General features: G+C 48.1%; 1 protein-coding gene across 1 annotated transcript; it reads right to left on the reverse strand.

Moving 5' to 3' along the window:
• Positions 1-1,628: 1,628 nt before the first annotated feature.
• LOC124651480 (zinc finger BED domain-containing protein RICESLEEPER 2-like) lies at positions 1,629-2,730 on the reverse strand. Its single transcript, XM_047190568.1, has 3 exons — positions 2,458-2,730; positions 1,829-2,371; positions 1,629-1,704 (listed from the first exon to the last, which is right to left on the reverse strand). The coding sequence occupies exons 1-2, from the start codon at positions 2,628-2,630 to the stop codon at positions 1,840-1,842; spliced, it is 705 nt and encodes a 234-aa protein (XP_047046524.1). The 5' UTR covers positions 2,631-2,730; the 3' UTR covers positions 1,629-1,704; positions 1,829-1,839.
• Between the last annotated feature and the right edge of the window lie 14,646 nt (positions 2,731-17,376).

Genomic DNA, 17,376 nt, shown 5'->3' on the forward strand with positions numbered 1-17,376 from the left:
GTACAAGATTTACTTGACATTCAATTTTTCTAGTAGTATGTGTTATGATACGGTATCCATCTATGATACTAGTATCTCCTCTCTCATCCTTAATTACACTATCACATCAGTATTTTGCATGTATGAAATGCATAATACTATCTATGATATTCACATTGTGGGTAGTCTTATTCTCTCTCGGTATATCACAAGTATACATGGGCATGGGTAGTCCAGCCCAGTTGGCCCGACCCAGCCTAGCCCAGAAATCTAGTGCTTGCCTGGCCCGACAGTGAAGAGGCCCGACGGGCTTTTCCAGTGATGGCCTAGGTTAGGCCACAGTAAGACCTGGGCGTAAGTTTTCTGTTGTGGGCTTTCTCTGCCCGTCCCAACCTGAGTTTTCTGCTAGCTATAAACACAGGAATTTTAGACAAAATTTGAATGAAGAATAAAGAGTTAGCCAATTTGTACATGATGCATGAAAGTACAACATTACCAGCTAAATAAAATATTACTTGTGTTCCATAATATAGCACATTTTGTCAAACTAATTTAGTTTGCCAAAACGTACGACCTACCAATTTCTCCATCCCCTGCCCCTAGCTACCTCTTTCTCTCTGGCGGCCGGAGTCCCACCAAGATCAACGTCGCGTTACACCCACACAGATCAACGACGGGACAAGGCGTCAGCTATGAGTCTACGACAGATCCACGCCACGGTGTCCAGCTTATCCAAATTAGTTGCATCTAGAACTATAACCACCGTGTCCAGCTTATCCAAATTAGCATGTCAAAGGGACCAAGAACCAGAAGTTCAGATGTCTAAACTCTACGCCACGGTGTGCTGAGATGAAAGCTTTGACCGGGTTAAATTTCCCTGGAGTGGTTATTTTGTGTTGAATTTTCTGAGAAGGTCCAGAATTGCCATTTTCACTCTTCTCTAGTGGCAGAAAAAGAGAAAAAAAGTACAATAACGTGCATACAACCTCTGAGAGAAGTGGATTTTACGGTGCTATCAGAACTGCAAAATGACCTAAATACCTGCATCTCCACGACTAACATCTGATAGCTAAAAGTGGCAGCAAACTGTGTCTACAAAATTAACGTGCTGATGGATGCCGCTGTCTAACAAACATTTAACAGGTAAATGCTATTCAGCGAAATACAGCAGCATACTACTCTATACATGACACGCACAGCAAGTAAGCAAACAAACAAGAAGAGAAAGTACGAGACAGAGCAAACTGGGAAAGCAAAAAAAAGAAAAAACATCCTTCCTTCATCTTGGCAGCACAAGTTTGGCCGGTTCAGGCCCCAGATCGATCATAAAACATTGGGTAGCCCAAGCAGCGGACTGAGTCAAGAAATGAAACAAATCATTTTGGAGAAGAAGTCCGCATACTACTAGCAGACCTTGAAACAGATCAAAGACAAATTCACACGAACACAATTACGAATGCACAGCCCAAAAGTGCAAGCAGTTTCATTTCCAGAGTTGAAGTTCTCAAATATATGATACGCCAATATATATACTATAACGGATTTAGAGTCAAACTGTCAACAGAGTTCAAGGAGAGTCCAGCTTCCAACACTAGAGGATTATATAGAACATCGAAATTCTGAACTGTCGCGTGCAATAATTACAAAAGCTCCAACACGTTTCAATGGCTCCATTCAATCATTCTTCAAGCATCAACGCCACTCTGAGTCAGCAGATGCTTACTGCTGGAAGTTTGATCCGGTTCCAAAGCATCAGATGCAAGTAAGATGACTAAATGACAACAAAAATGATAATGCAAAAGGTAAGTAGTACTGAAAATGACGAATTGATAGTCACAGAATTTATTACCTCGAATTCACTCAACTCTTTGCATCATTCGACGGTTGACGAACCCAATCATGTGCGCATATCAAACTCCGCACCACCAAAGGAGGCAATGAGCTTCTAAAATCGTGAAGAACACAACCACCAGTACTAAAAGCTGATTCACAAGAAACTGTTGACATGTGGATGGCCAATATATCACGAGCCATGCGCGAAAGTATTGGAAACTCGTGTGTTTTATATTTCCACCAAGTGAGAATGTCAAAACCTGAATACTGCCATTCAACCTCTTGAGAAATATACTTCTCTAATTCAGTTCTGACATCTGCAGCAGCTGCAGCTTTCCTTTCCTTTTGGTATAAATACAGGTAGTGTTTAAAACTTGATTCACTACAACTAGGTTCTGTTTCTGAACCATCACCTTCGCTTCCAACTTGCTCATACAAGCACTTGTATTCCTTGAAAAGAGAGTGCAATGTCTGATTTACCTTCTCCAATACTTGTTCACCTCTAGTCTCACCATATGTCAATAAAACAGGTATCTTCAAACGTTCAGATTGCTTGGTCCTTCCATTAAGCAAGAGATCAAACATTAGTATAGATTGGTAAGATAAAATGAAGAAAAAGTGAAGAAATATTCAGATTGCCTGTACCTCGGATCAAGAATAGCAGCAACAAATATCAACATGTTCATCTCTTCAGGATCCCCCCAATACTTAATGTATTTCTCCTTCAACTTAATAGCAACAGGTTTGAAGGTATTATCATCACCATCACAGAAACGTGCCAACAGCTCGTTTATAGCGGCAACATTTTGAAACAACATGTGGGAATAAACATGCTTAGTCTCTGAAACTCCACATGTGATTCTGTATAAATGTTTCAGAAATTTGGTAAATTTACGAGCATGCTCCCAATCTGTGTGTTGTGGAACCCCATTGCTCTCCCCAAACTCTGTCTTGTAGGAAGGATCTTTAAGCAGAAAACTCTCAAAAGCCTCCTCAAACTTTTCCGCCGTATCTAACATAACATATGTTGAGTTCCATCTCGAACACACATCAAGACACAATAACTCACTGCTCTCCACCTGGCTGCCTTTGACACATTTGTTGAAAGCGCTCATTCTTGAAATGGAGCTTTTAACATATTTCACAGCATCACGGATGCGAGAGACAGAGGGAGAAATTGCCTCCAAGCAATCCTGAACCACAAGATTAACAATATGAGCCGAGCATCTCATGTGAAGATATCTACCTTGTGAAATGGTAGCACCCCGATTATTCAAAGCTGTCCTCATGTACTCTATATCATCTGAGCTTGCATCTTCCATGGTAATAGCTGTGACGTTCTTGATACCCCAGTCAAGCAGGCATGAATCAAGTGCTTTGGCCATATCTTCTCCCCTGTGGCTGTCTAGCAAACAGAAGTCAAGTGCCTTGTGGTGAAGTGTCCACTCGCTGTCAATGTAACGGGCTGTGAGACGCATGTACTTCTGAAGCCTTGAAGACGTCCACGTTCTGACGGAGAGGCTAACCCTTTGAGGAGATTCCTGAAACAAGTTCTTCAGCTTTGCTTTCTCATCTTCGTAAACGCGGAGAACATCTTTGCATACTGTTTTCCTGGGAGGGGCGCTGAACCGAGCGCAGATTTTGGACGTGAAGCGGCTAAAACCTGGGTGTCGCGAGAACACGAGCGGCTGCTCATCTTCAATAACCAAACGCGCAAAAGCCGTCCTAGCTTCTTGCGCATTGTACTTCCAAGGAACTATGGTGGGGCCATATGGGTCGTCGGGATCACGTCGAACGAAATATTGAGTTTGGTTGCTGGCAGACTCTGGTGTACACCATTTCGCATGAGACACCAGCGAGGTGCAGGAAAGCACATCGGAGCAGTACTTGCATATAGCCTTGTTGGGGTCATCTTCCATCCGCTTGTATTGCTCCCAGGTATGTGGGCTAGGACTAGGACTCATTCGATTCCTCTTGCGCTTGTTTGGCCCGACGGATTCGTCGCTGTGGAATGACGCGGCAGGAGGCGCTGTATTGCCAGATTCAGACATCTGAAATTTTTCCCGGATGGTACAGAAAACAAGAATTAGCATCGGGGCATACAGAAAGAAACAGGAATGGAAGATAGGGAAGGAGATTACATCGGAAGACCCTTGGTTCACTCTGCCGCCGCCGCCGCTCCTGCTGACTGAAATGGGCAGGTCAATCGGTGAAAGTAACTAGCCGGTGGCTCGGCTTGCCTGGGGGTTGCCGTCGCATCGGGAGATCGGGAGCCTGCGGAGGAGAGAAGATGAGTACGAGGACGAGCGCGACGGGGTGAAGTAGGCAACCGGCGAGTGCGAGGCTGAGGATGGGCGACGGCCGCCAATGAGGGGAGAACTAGGGTTTATTCGTTCATCCGTTTCCCCCAAAATTGGAGCATGTGTAGCAAACCATATGCTCCCAGTTTTTAAAATACATTTTAAACTTAAAATGACAATAATTTCTAAGCAAAAAATTGACGCATACGTCTTGACACTATGTGTTCTCATGAAGTAGTTTTCGGAAAACCGGCATTTTTTTGTAATCGTAGGTGTACAAAATCCAATTTCATGAGATATTTCTTTATCTTTTTCACAAATGAAACAAAAAATGCCAATTTTTCGCGAAACTTAGGGTGCATTATATAATGTCGACATATATGCGCCAAATTTTTGTTCATAACTTTTTTTTGGCACTTTGAAATGTTTTCTCGGATACAAGACTCAAGTTCAAAATTGGTCTTCCGTTATATCCCGGCCTTCAACAACATCTCAAGCAGATCTCATAATTTTTAACATGTAAAAACAAGAGTAGAGGGCACCGAAAATTTAGATACAAGCTCACACAGACCAGCTCCCTTATTTATGAACTGAAATACTCGAAATCTAATTTCACGGGAGAATCCAACCATCGAGTTCATCGCAAGATCAAGTTCATTAGTACATTTCAACTCGATTTACGACATACATTACAAAATCAATACGATTATACCTAAATCTACGCGGCAACTAACCTATTTACCAAAAATCGGCCCCGAGATACCTCACCGGGGCATGTGGGCGCGGTGGCTGACTTGACACGACGAGAGCGGCCTCCCGCTGCAGCTCCTCGTATGAGCGGATCTGGTATAGACCCAACACGCGTCTTCCTCCTCGCGCTGCTTCACTTTTGTCGTCTCTTGCGTCGAGATGCATCGGAGATCCTCGAGGGTCGCCGCCTCGGCTTCGTCCTTGTCAACAAAGTTCGCATCGTCAAAGACCTTCACCGGGGGCACCTACTCCTCTTCGACCACCCAATCACTAATGGCGTAGTTATGCTCCTAGATTTTCTCGATCCTTCCGTAGTATCTATTCTTTACGTCAGCTATATAGGATTCCATCGTTACCACTGAGTTCTTATAATCCCTATTTTTATCTTTTTCCTCTGTGTAGAATGTGTAGCCGTTGATATCGTACACTTGGTAAGTCATGAGGTTGCGCGTTGGGCCTTATGACAAGGCCAATAATAATTCGTCCTCACAGGTCATTGGCGGGGGATTAGCACCAATCCTACCTTTGAACCAGCGCGTGAAAGAGGAGTTGTGCTCTCTGAATATTTTTGCTTCCGTCATCGGCTTGCCACTGTTCCCGATTATGATTTTGTGCTATGTTAATCAAGGATGGACCAAGTCAATGTGTTGTAGCACTACTAAGATGGTCCTGTCAAAGTCGGCAGTCCGACCAAACAAGTCCATGTGCATTTCCCTCCTTCTATTTTTGTGGGCTACTCCCTAGAACTTGCAAATGTGCCTGTTTTCGGGCAAACTAGTCTAGATCATTAATGCAGAAAGAGATGCACTCTTCGGTGAGCTAGCCCTACACGATGTTTTCAAACGAATGTGACATGATACGAACGTATCATTTATTGACCCCATTCATTTCATTCATTTGAACGACATCATGTTTTGCAGGAATGCCGGCCCGAGATTAGTGATATCATCCACGATATGGACCAGCAGATGGACCATAACGTCAAAGAATGCAGGAGGGAAGTACATCTAAAACTCGGATAGGATCACGACGATCTCTTCCTGCAGCCTTCCGAGTTTCTTCACGCTGATCGACTTCCGATTGATGACGTCGAAAAATTTAGATATACCAGTCAGCGCTGCACGGACGTGCTCATATTTGCGACAGTCATGAGACTCCATCCTGCTAAAGTTTTGTTTCTTCGGGTCCAGATGCCTACTTATCAGCCACGAGTAACCGAAGAGCAATTTGACTCCTAGAAAGCACTTGCTAAATTGATCAAGCTCAGCCAGATTTTTCGGGGAGGCTGTAAGGGAGCTGATGGAGCAGATTTTTCCCTCTCTCTCCCCTATATATCCTATAGGGGGTGGTTTTGGGTACCTGGACCTACTCTTAGATGACATAAAGCTTCGGCTCTGATATTTTCGACAGTTAATGAAGCTACATTAATCCCGATCAAAATTTCCCCGGACCTCCCAATTGGGGGTCAACAATACCACTGAAAATCTTGACCCGGATAAGAGCATCTCCAGCCGCGTCCCTCAAAGAGATTTGGGGCGCGCCGGACAAAACAACGTTCCCAGCCGTGTACCCCAAAGCCATGTTTTGTCCGTCGCGCCCCGATACTATGTCCGGCTCCCCGAGCCTGTCCCCTCCCTACAGGGGACACTCCGGGCACGCCGGACACAACAAAAAGCGAGGCGGGCTCCCACCTGTCGGCGACTATTTCCATAACCGTTAGTTCGCGTCTTTTATTTCTCGTCGCGCCTTCCCTCTCGCGCCTCCCACGCCTCCGCTGCCGCTGGATTTGCCGGGCGTTTCAACGACTGATCTCTTCTGAGAGTCGGTACCGTCGTCGCGGCTGGCACTCTCGCCGGCCGTTTCGCCGCCGCCGCTTCGCCAGCGAGTCCCAGAACGCGGCGTCAAATCCGCCCCACCTCCGCGCACACAAGGTATTCGACGACTTGCCAGGTAGGCGTGATTGTACGTTGTTCGTTGCCTCATTGCCGTAGCGCAATTTTAACCATTGATTTTGCTTCAGACATGGATAGCGACGACGAGATGATTGTCCGACTGCTGGAGGACGAGCAAGCCATCGACGGCAACATCCAGGAGCATTTGCTGATCATCACGTCCCTCTAGGACATGATTGACGTTGAGGCGGAAAAGCTGAAGAGGCCGCGCCACGGAGGATCAAAGCCGGGGAGAAAGAAGTCGAAGCCCCGACAGAGGATGGAGGGGCATACCATGCTGCACAACGACTACTTCGCAGATGAGGCAACACATGCCGACAATTTTCGGCGCCGGTATAGGATGAGCAAGGCTTTGTTCATGAATATGCTCCACGATGTTCGAGAGTTTGACCCCTACTTCAAGCTCAAGCACGACGTTGTAGGCGTTGCCGGGTTCTCGTCGATTCAGAAGTGCACCGCCGCCATGAGAAAGCTTGCATACGGAGCACCTACTGATACACAGGATGACTAACTCCACATGAGTGAGTCTACTGCCATTGAGTGCATGTACAAGTTTTGTCGAGCTGTGGTGGGAAAGTTTGGCAAATACTACTAGAGATGGCCAACTGCGGAAGAGACTACAAGGATCATGGCACAAAATGTTGCCAGAGGATTCCCTAGAATGCTTGGAAACATCGATTGCATGCACCGGTCATGGAAGAACTGCCCGTTTGCCTGAGAAGGTATATACAAAGGGCGTCATGGATATTGCAGTGTGGTGCTTGAAGCTGTGGCAGATTATGGCCTGTGGATTTGGTATTCTTTTTTTGGCATGACGGGATCACACAATGACATCAACGTGCTGCAGCAGTCTCCGGGTTCAGCAGACTAGTGGAAGGGCATGCTCCACCATGCAACTATGATTCCAATGGCCACCAATATACCAAAGGCTATTACATAACCGATAGTATATATCCAAAATGGGCCACTTTTGCCAAAACAATCTCGGCTCCATCATGTTAGAAGAATTGTCACTTTGCTGCACGACAGGAGGCTTGCAGGAAGTATGTCGAGCGGGCATTTGGTGTGCTTCAAGCTCAATTTGCAATTGTCCGGTACCCTGCTCTAAGCTGTTCTCACGATCCAATGTGGGAGGTGATGCATTCTTATGTGATCATGCACAACATGATCATCGAGGATGACCGCAATAATCATGCTAGGACACACGTTGGTCCCTATGAGTGTCAGGGCCCTCTTACGGAGGTTGATCATGAGTTGCCTGCAGATTTTGCTGATTTCCTCGCCATGCACGCAGAGATCCGTGACAGCAATGTTCACGATCAACTTCAAGCTGATCTCGTTGAGCATATGTGGAGGATCAAAGGATTATCGGCAAATGCCGCAACACCTTGATCTAACCCTATTTATTATATTTGTTTAGTTGTTTTATTGTTTGTTGTATTTTAATTTGAAAACAATCTCGGCAAACATATTTATTTGTATGCTATATTTAATAAATGGTTGTGTTTTCGAAAACCCTATAAAAAAGTTTGGTGGCGGCGTTTGGGGGACGCGACTGGGGAGCGACGCCCACCAAACGCGGCACAAAAAAATACGTCCCCCAAACGCTCGATCCGGCGCCGTTTGGGGACGCGGCTGGAGATGCTCTAAGTGGTTCAGAAAGGGAGCTGAAAAGTTCTCTCTGCTTTTCTAAGATGGCAAAAAAATCAAGCTTGTGCTCTCTAATAGTTTCGTGCACAAAAATGTGTTTTGCAGGACCCTAGCGCATTGAGTTCGGCTTTGTGAGTATTCTCCATCCTTGCTTACCTAGCATGGCTAGGTTAAACAGATGCATTTCTCTGAAACCCATGCTACCTGCCTTTTTGGTTGTGTTATTTCTTCCCATTTTCCCCAACGCATTCTCTGTTTGTCTACATCTCGTACCCACCCGTACTTTTCCATTGAAGTTGTCGTCTCTTGCAAGTGTTTTTTTTTTGGAAAGACTGAAGCGACTCATGGAATAAGTGGGGATCGCTTGCATAACAGCCTTCATCAGAACTTCACGTCCAGCTGAACTCAACATTCTTTCAGACAAGCCATCTGCTAAATTATGTATCCTTGTTGTCCACGTCGTTTACCTGAAAATTTAAGGCCACACATGGTCACAATCGCTGATGATGCCCATGACAGCTTGTTGACTCTGGCTTTTGCTTTGGTCAAGGCGAGAACAAAGATAAGTGGCAACGGTTCACTCATCCAGGATGAGTCATCCTGAAATGTGCTACATGCATCATATCGAGCTGCTGCACCAGTATTCGCAAAAAAAACTGCTGCGTTAGACCCACACAGACAAACGCTAGGACAAGGAAACATTTAACCGGTAATGCTATTCAGCGAAATAAAGCACCATACTAATCTATACTTGACACTCAGAGCAAGTAAGCAAACAAACAAGAAAAGAAAGCATGACACTGAGCAAATTGGGAAAGCAAAAAGAAAAAAAATCTTTCCTTCATCTTCAGCAGCACACGTTCAAGCCAGTTCACGACCCAATCGATCATAAAACATTGGCTAGCCCAAGCAGCACTAGCACACATTAAAACAGATCAAGACAAAATAAATGATGCAGAAGTGCAAACAGTTTCATTTCCAAAGTTGAAGTTCTAAAATATATGATGCCCCAATATATGTATAACAGATTTAGAGTCAAACTTTCAACTAAGTTCAAGAAAAGTCCAGCTCCAACGCTACAGGATTATATAGCACATCCAAATTCTGAACTATCGTGTGCCATAATTACAAAAGTTCCAACACATATTCATGGCGCCATTCGATCATTCTTGAAGCATCAGTGCCACTCTGAGTCAGCAGATGGTTGTTGTTGGAAATTGGAAGTTGGAACTGGTTCCAAAACATCAGTTGCATTGTAGTACGATGCCTAAATGACAACAAAAATGATAATGCAAAAGGTAAGTAACGGTGAAAAAGACGCATTGAATATTTACACAGAATTTTATTACCTTGAATTCACTCAACTCTTCGCGCCATTCGACGGTTGACGAACGCAATCTTGTGCACATATCAAACTTTGCACCACCAAAGGAGGCAACGAGCTTCTAAAATCGTCAAGAACACAACCGCCCGTACTAAAAGCTGATTCACAAGAAACTGTTGGCATGTGGATGGCCAATATATCACGAGCCATGCGCGAAAGTATTGGAAACTGGTGTATTCTATATTTCCACCAAAGGAGAATGTCAAAACCATCATCGTCACATTCAACCTCTTCAGAAATATACCTCTCTAATTCAGTTCTGCCATCAGCAGCAGCTGCAGCAGCTGCAGCTTTTCTTTCCTTTTCTTGCCATAAAGAAAAGAAGTAATTAACCTTTGATCTGCTACTACAACTAGGTTGTGTTTCTGAGCCATCACCTTGGCTTCCAACTTGCTCATACATACACTTGTATTCTTCAAAAGAGAGTGCAATGTCTGATTTGCCTTCTTCAATACTTGTTCACCTCTAGTCTCACCATATGTCAATAAAACAGGTATCTTCAAATGTTCAGATTGCTTGTTCCTTCCATTGAGCAAGAGAACAAACATTAGTATGGATTGGTAGATAAAATGAAGAAAAAAGTGGAACAAATATTCAGATTGCTTGTACCTCGGATCAAGAATAGCAGCAACAAATATCAACATGTTCATCTCTTCAGGATCCCCCCAATACTTAATGTATTTCTCCTTCAACTTAATAGCAACAGGTTTGAAGGTATTATCATCGCCGTCACAGAAACGTATCAACCGCTGGTTTATACCAGCAACATGTCGAAACAACATGTGGGAATTAACATCCTTAGTTTCTGAAACTCTACATGTGAGTCTGTACAAATGTTTCAGAAATTTGGTAAATTTACGAGCATGCTTCCAATCTGTGTGTTGTGGAACCCCATTACCCTCCCCCAGCTCTGTCTTGTAGTCAGGATCTTTAAGTAGAAAACTCTCAAATGCCTCCTCAAACCTTTCAGCCCTATCTAACATAACATATGTTGAGTTCCATCTGGTACACACATCAAGACACAACAACTCAGTGCTATCTACCTTGCTGTATTGCACACATTTGTTGAAAGTACTCATTCTTGAAGTGGAGCTTTTAACATATTTCACAGCATCACGGATACGAGAGACAGAAGGTGAAATTGCCTCCAAGCAATCTTGAACCACGAGATTAACAATATGAGCCGAGCATCTCATGTGAAGATATCTACCTTGTAAAATGCTCGCACCCCGATTTTTCAAAGCTGTCCTAATGTACTCTATAGCCATATCATTTGAGCTTGCATCTTCCATAGTAATAGCAGTGACGTTCTCAATACCCCAGTCAAGCAAGCATGAATCGAGTGCTTTGGCCATGTCTTCCCCCTTGTGGCTGTCTAGTAAACAGAAGTTGAGTATTTTGTGGTTAAGTTTCCACTTGCTGTCAATGTAATGGGCTGTGAGATGCATGTACTTCTGAAGCCTTGAAGATGTCCACATTCTGACGGAGAGGCTAACCCTTTGATGAGATTCCTGAAAGAAGCTCTTTACCTTTGCTTTCTCATCTTCATAAATGCGAAGAACATCTTTGCATACTGTTTTCCTGGGAGGAGCGCTAAACCGAGTGCAAATCTTGGATGTGAAGCTGCTAAAACCTCGGCGTTGTGAAAACACAAGTGGATGCTCATCTTCAATAATCAGACGGGCAAAAGCTGTCCTAGCTTCTCGAGCATTGTATTTCCAACGAAATAGGGTGGTGCGAGATGGGTCATCAGGATCAGGTCGAACAAAACATTGAGTTTCGTTGCTGTCAGAATTCTGCGTACACCATTTTGCATGAGAGACCAGCGAGGAGGCGCCGTTCTTTTTTAAATGGCAGGAAAGCACATCAGAGCAGTAGTTGCATATAGCCTTGTTGGGGTCATCTTTCATCCGTTTGTACTGCTCCCAGATATCTGAGCTGGGACTCATCTGTTTCCTCTTAAGCTTGTTTGGTCCGACGGATTCGTCACTGTGCAATGGCGCAGCAGGAGGCGGCGTAGTACCAGATTCAGACATCTGAAATTTTACCCAGATAGTAGAAAACACGATTAGCATCAGGGCATACAGAAAGAATGAGCAACGGAAGATAGGGAAGGAGATTACATCGAAGATCCAGTGTTCACTCCACCGCCGCTCCTGCTGACCAAAATGGGCAGGTCAATAGGTGAAAGTAACTAGCTGGTGGCTCTGCTGCTCCGCTTGCCTTGGGGTTGTCCTCGCATCGGGAGATCAGGGCCTGCAGGCGGACAGAAGATGAGTAAGAGGACCAGAGGGGCGGGGAGTAGGAACCAGGAGGGCGAGGCTGAGTGGATGGGCGATGGCCGCCAATCATAGTTCAAAAAACGGACAGTTGAGACTGTCGGTTCAGGTTTTCACCGGTTGGACCGCTGGTGCATTGGTTCACTATCAGGTTTTTTATAAGATACTAAAGAATATATTTTTTATACTATACAAAAATATTTCAGACTTGGCAATTTGGTATAGCAATTCACATAACAGCAAGAACTTTGCATAGTGAGATGCAAAAGCATCCGATGCCTGAATTCTCAAGTCTGGCGCACTTCAAAGTCTTATTGAAGAACCGGGGTCATCAGCGGCTGGCATATCCGCACTGATTCAGAAGTTGAACATTTGACCACAGCCAAAGTGCGATTTGCAGTGCCTCAGTACAGTATGGGCCAGGAGCATAACAGAATTTTCTTTGAAATGCCTAAGATCCCAAAGTCTTATTACAGGAAATGTTCTAGCAAGTGAAACTAGAAGGGAAGTCTCAGGCTCTCAGCCAGAAATCAGAAACGGCCAAGTAGCCAGCAGCAGCCCAGCGTGAATGTATGCATTCAGGATGCAGCGCAAGCAGAAAAGAAATGCAGCGGCGCGGGAGCATACCTCTTGCCGTTGCCGGGTCCGGGAGATGCAGAGCAGTGGAGCCGAAGCCTGCACTGCGAATGCGAAGACGTCCGACGGTCCGGCGGCAGCCCGTGAAGGTGTGGCCGGCGGTGCGTCGGCGGTCAACCTCAACGTTTCTACTCAGTGGCGGCGGGACAAGGGGTCGACACGAAACCTAGAGAAAGCTCATTTTCTTCAATTTCCAAATTTGCCCCTTGTATTTTTCACACAAGAATAAATCAACGCAATTTCTATTCCGTGCCTGACCTCGTTTTGGCATACATAAGACATCTCCAGCGGCGTTCGGTCCCCAAAACGATTTGGAGTGCGCTAGATCGTTCCTAGCCGCGTGTGCCAAAGCCCTTTTTATCCGACGTGGTCTGATACGGTGTCTGGTGCCCCGAGCCCGTCCTCGCTACACATGGGACGGTCCGGGCACGCTGGACACAACGAAATGAGAGGCGAGGAGGCGCAGACCCGACGCGTCATCGGCTCGGACGCTCAACCGTCGCCTACATAGCGACGATGCAGTTGCCGGGAAGAGGAACCATCGTATTGGCAACCGCGTCGACCGACGCGCCAACCGCTGGAATGGAGCGCGAACTCCTCGGAAGAGCAACCGCTGCTCTCTTCGACTTTTGCGCCGCCGTTCATCCGCGCTCAATAAGATCCGGCGCTTTCGGATCTTCAACCGGTCGTCATTCATCCAAGCTTCTCACGATGAGCGACCTCTCTGGGTTTTCATCAGACACCGACAGCGAGGGCAAGTCTTCAGGATGGCGCCATTGGTGGGACAGAGTTCGGATGCCCAGCAGCGGTAATGATTCCCCGCCGCCACTGGACATCGCAGAGAAATGGCAGACCATGGAGGAGGAGGGGGAGGAGGAAGGGTCCGAGGAGGCGACGACAGCGATGGCCTGGGTGAAGGCGGACGCGAAAGCGAAGTCGAAAGCCAAGGCAAAGGCCAAGGCGTAGCCGGCGAGCACCAGCGACGACGCGGAGGACACATGTTCCTCCGACGCATCGACCGGCACCGCCTCTTCGGAAGAGGTGACGAGCAGAAGCGCCACCGTGATGAGGACGACGAGGCGGGAATCAGAGAAGAAAAAGTAGTTTTAAAAAAATTATATGTAATTTGATTATATTTTTTCGAAGTTTTTATATGTAATTTGTTTATATTGCACCGATTTGAATATTAGTACAGAGTTTCTTTCTATCTATTAAAATTAATTTTAAGTTTTGGGGTGGACGTTTGGGGACGCGGTTGGGGAGCGACGTCCCCCAAACACCGCACAAACGAAACACTTCCCCCAAAGGCTCGATCCGGTGTTGTTTGGAGGACAACTGGAGATGCTCTAAATACCAACGAGGCGGCGGCGTCGCACATCCGGCGGCCGGCCAGGCCATGGACAACGGCGAGGGGGCACCGCCAGCAGCCAAGAAGAGCAGGCCAACGGGGACGCCGTATATGCCTCACGAGCTGGTCTCGGTGATCCTGGCCCTCTGACCGTCGTGTCGCTGCTGCGGTTCAGCTGCGCGTGCAAGGCGTGGCGATCCACCATCTTCGGCGACGCTGTTAGCAATAAGCCATGGCGTTTATGGCGTGCACGGTGGGCTGGCGTGAGCGCGCCAAGGTCAGCTCCGTGCACGGCATGGTGCGCGCGCGTGGCGTGTGTGTAGTGCGTCTGTTAGTTGCGTTCTGTTAGAGCATGTCTAACAGGCCCCGTATAACCCGCCCACCCCGTAAAATTCCGGCGGGATACGGGGCCGGAGCGAGTTTGGGCGTCTAGCAGGCCCCGTATCCGGGCCGGCCCGTTTCGGCGGAATACGGGGCCCAGGAAATCGGCCCCGTCGCCCCGTACATATAGTGGGCGCAGGTGCGAGTGAGGGGTTAACCCTCACTCGCAACCCTAGCTCCGCCGTGCGCCGCCGCCTCCTCCTCCTGCTCCGGCGAGCAATTAGTCGCTCCCCCGCGCCGCATTCCACCCGCCGCCACCTGCATGGACCGCCGCCGCCGTAGTAGAGCCCCTCCGGCGAGCGGATCGAAGCGATCCCGCTCGCCGGACACCGTGGAGGAAACCTGGCGGCTGAAGTGCAAGCTTTCCGCCGCCGGCGGCCGCCGCGCGGCTCGCAAGTACGCCGGCGCGCCGTACGTGCCGGATCCGCTCCGGGAGTACGCCGCGGGTGGGCGGTGGTACCGGCAAGACCCGCCGCTCAAGCCGATGAGCGGCGAAGCCTTCGAGAAGTGGCGCGCCGAGTGGCGGCCGCGACCGCGCGGCGAAGGCGGCATGGAGGGCGACCATCGGCAGCACCGGCCGGCGGTGGAAGCGGAGGCGGCGAGGAGGAAGAGGAGGCGGCAGAGGAGGACGCGGAGGCGGTGGAGGAGGACGCGGCCTACCAGCGTGCGGTGGCCGAATCCGAGGCGGATGCCGCCGAGAAAGCTCGGGCGGAGGCAGAGGAGGAGGCGGCGGCCATCGCCGCCGTGGCGGAGATGGAGGCGAAGGAGGCCGCCGCCGGGCGCAGGAGGAGGCGGCGGCCGGGCGAGAGGAGGAGGCCGCCGCCAGGGAGCCTTTCGTGCCATTCATCATCCTCGAGTAGGTAGGATCGAGTAGATCGCTATGTATATGTATGATCCAATGTATGATCAATGAAGATGAACTATGGTTTAATTTTCCCGGGGTTTTAATTTTTAAAAATACAGGGTGAAATACGGGGTCTGCTAGACGAAATGGTTCAGCAAGTCGCACTTTTGGGATACGGGGCGAAAAACTCGCGTTATGGGGGCATAAAAATAAGGGGCCTGCTCTTAGTAGTTAGCTAGAGGATCGGAGGAATTGGTCCAGCAGCGGGCCGGCCGTAGCGATCGCGCTGGAGGGCATCGTGTGCCAGCTGGGGCATGCTGGTCATGGGTGCGTGGGTGCGTGTGTGCGCATCGTGTGCGCGGGCGTGGTGTCGTGTGTGCGAGCCCCAGCGCTTATATAACCCACTCCTCTGTAATCTCCAAAATGACCACGAGGTTGAGCTCGGGAAGAAGAAAAAGTCGTCAGTGCGGCAGTGTTTGTGCGCTGAAAAATCAGAGTGTATCCCTGTGTCCACTTCTTCTTCCACCCCGATCACTTGCAGGTTGAGGCCTTCACCAACAGACGCGTCCTTCCACCGTGCGCACCTCCGCCTCCAGAAGCCATGCCTGCTCCTCTCACCCAACACGTGGTTCGAACACCATGGCGTCTGTCTCTGGCGCAAGGTCGGCCTGTACAGGTGGGAGGCGAGCCAGGGCACCGAGGCGCCGCTCGTGCACGCCACGCGGCTGCCATCGACCGACACGATGCACGGGCTGGTGCTGGTGGCCACCGACGCCGAGATGCGCCATTTCTACCCGAGCAGCAGACCGTACGTGGGCACGGTGCGCGTCCTCAACCCGGCCGGCCACACGGCAGCGTCAGGCCGAGCCAAGACGGTCACACTCTCACCGCCGACTTCTTGGCTGGTGTTCGGCCTGGGGCGTGACCCACGTTCCAACACATACAAGGTGGCACGTTTCTTCTACCGACCCACTCCGGCGCCGGCGGTAGATGAGTTATATACCACTACACCACAAAGTCTGGCGGGTACTGCTACACCGCCCGGATAGAGGTGTTCACCATCGGCGGAGTCGACCAGCAATGGCGCGAGACGGTGGCCGCGACACGCGCGCCGAAACGGCGACCTTCGTTGCGCGCGCTGGATCGTGGAGCAGGGCGCTCTCATTGAATGGAATCAACCGTGCCGGGCTTCGTCCGCTCCGGCTTGGCGGACGAGACGTTCGGGCTCGTGCCGGTGCCTCCTCGATCGGCCCCGCGCCGCCGTCAACAGCTTCACAGAGCTGCGCGGGGAGCTCTGCGTGTGCACACCGCGGTCGAGCTGTGGAGGCGCGCCGACGAGGACAACCCGCGCGCGCGCGGTGGAGATTTCTTCCGAACATCCGCTCTGTATTTCTTCGGTTGACGCAATTCCCTACCGGCCTACGTTCAGAGCCTAACTCCAGTCTAAGGTGAAAGCTGGGGCATTCGAGGATTTCGTTGTTGCTTCTTCGTAATTTAGGATTTGCTAGCTAACTTCATGCTCACTTAAATCTTACACCATTTGATATGTATTAGTTATATAAGTTATAACATGAGTTGCACAGTTAGTTATTGGTCAACCGACTCAGACATAGTCACACTTTTGTATTTTCTAGCTACCTTCAGATTTAATCGTATATCTACTAACTGGGTTTTGGTAATTTGTACTCCCTTCCTTCCAAAATAAAATACATATAGTTTTTACTCAAAGTTAGACCTTTTAAAGTTTGATCAACTATATAGAAAAATGTGCCAATCTTTCTAATTTCAAGCTAATATTGTTACACGGATCGTAAAATATACTTTTATACTGTGTGCATTTGGTATTGTAGATGTTTATGTTGTTTTGTACTCTCATAAAAATAAAACGTTTTAGATTTTTTGAAGAGAACTAGATACACGCCATAGTGAATGAATCTACATACTAAACGCAGACTAGAAAATAGTAGTAAAATAGACGAATCTTAGAAAGCTAAAACATTTTATATTAGTGAAGAGAGCGAAATATACCGTTAGTCAAAC

Source organism: Lolium rigidum, chromosome 5 (assembly GCF_022539505.1).
Source record: "Lolium rigidum isolate FL_2022 chromosome 5, APGP_CSIRO_Lrig_0.1, whole genome shotgun sequence".
In the NCBI taxonomy this organism is placed as follows: Eukaryota; Viridiplantae; Streptophyta; class Magnoliopsida; order Poales; family Poaceae; genus Lolium; species Lolium rigidum.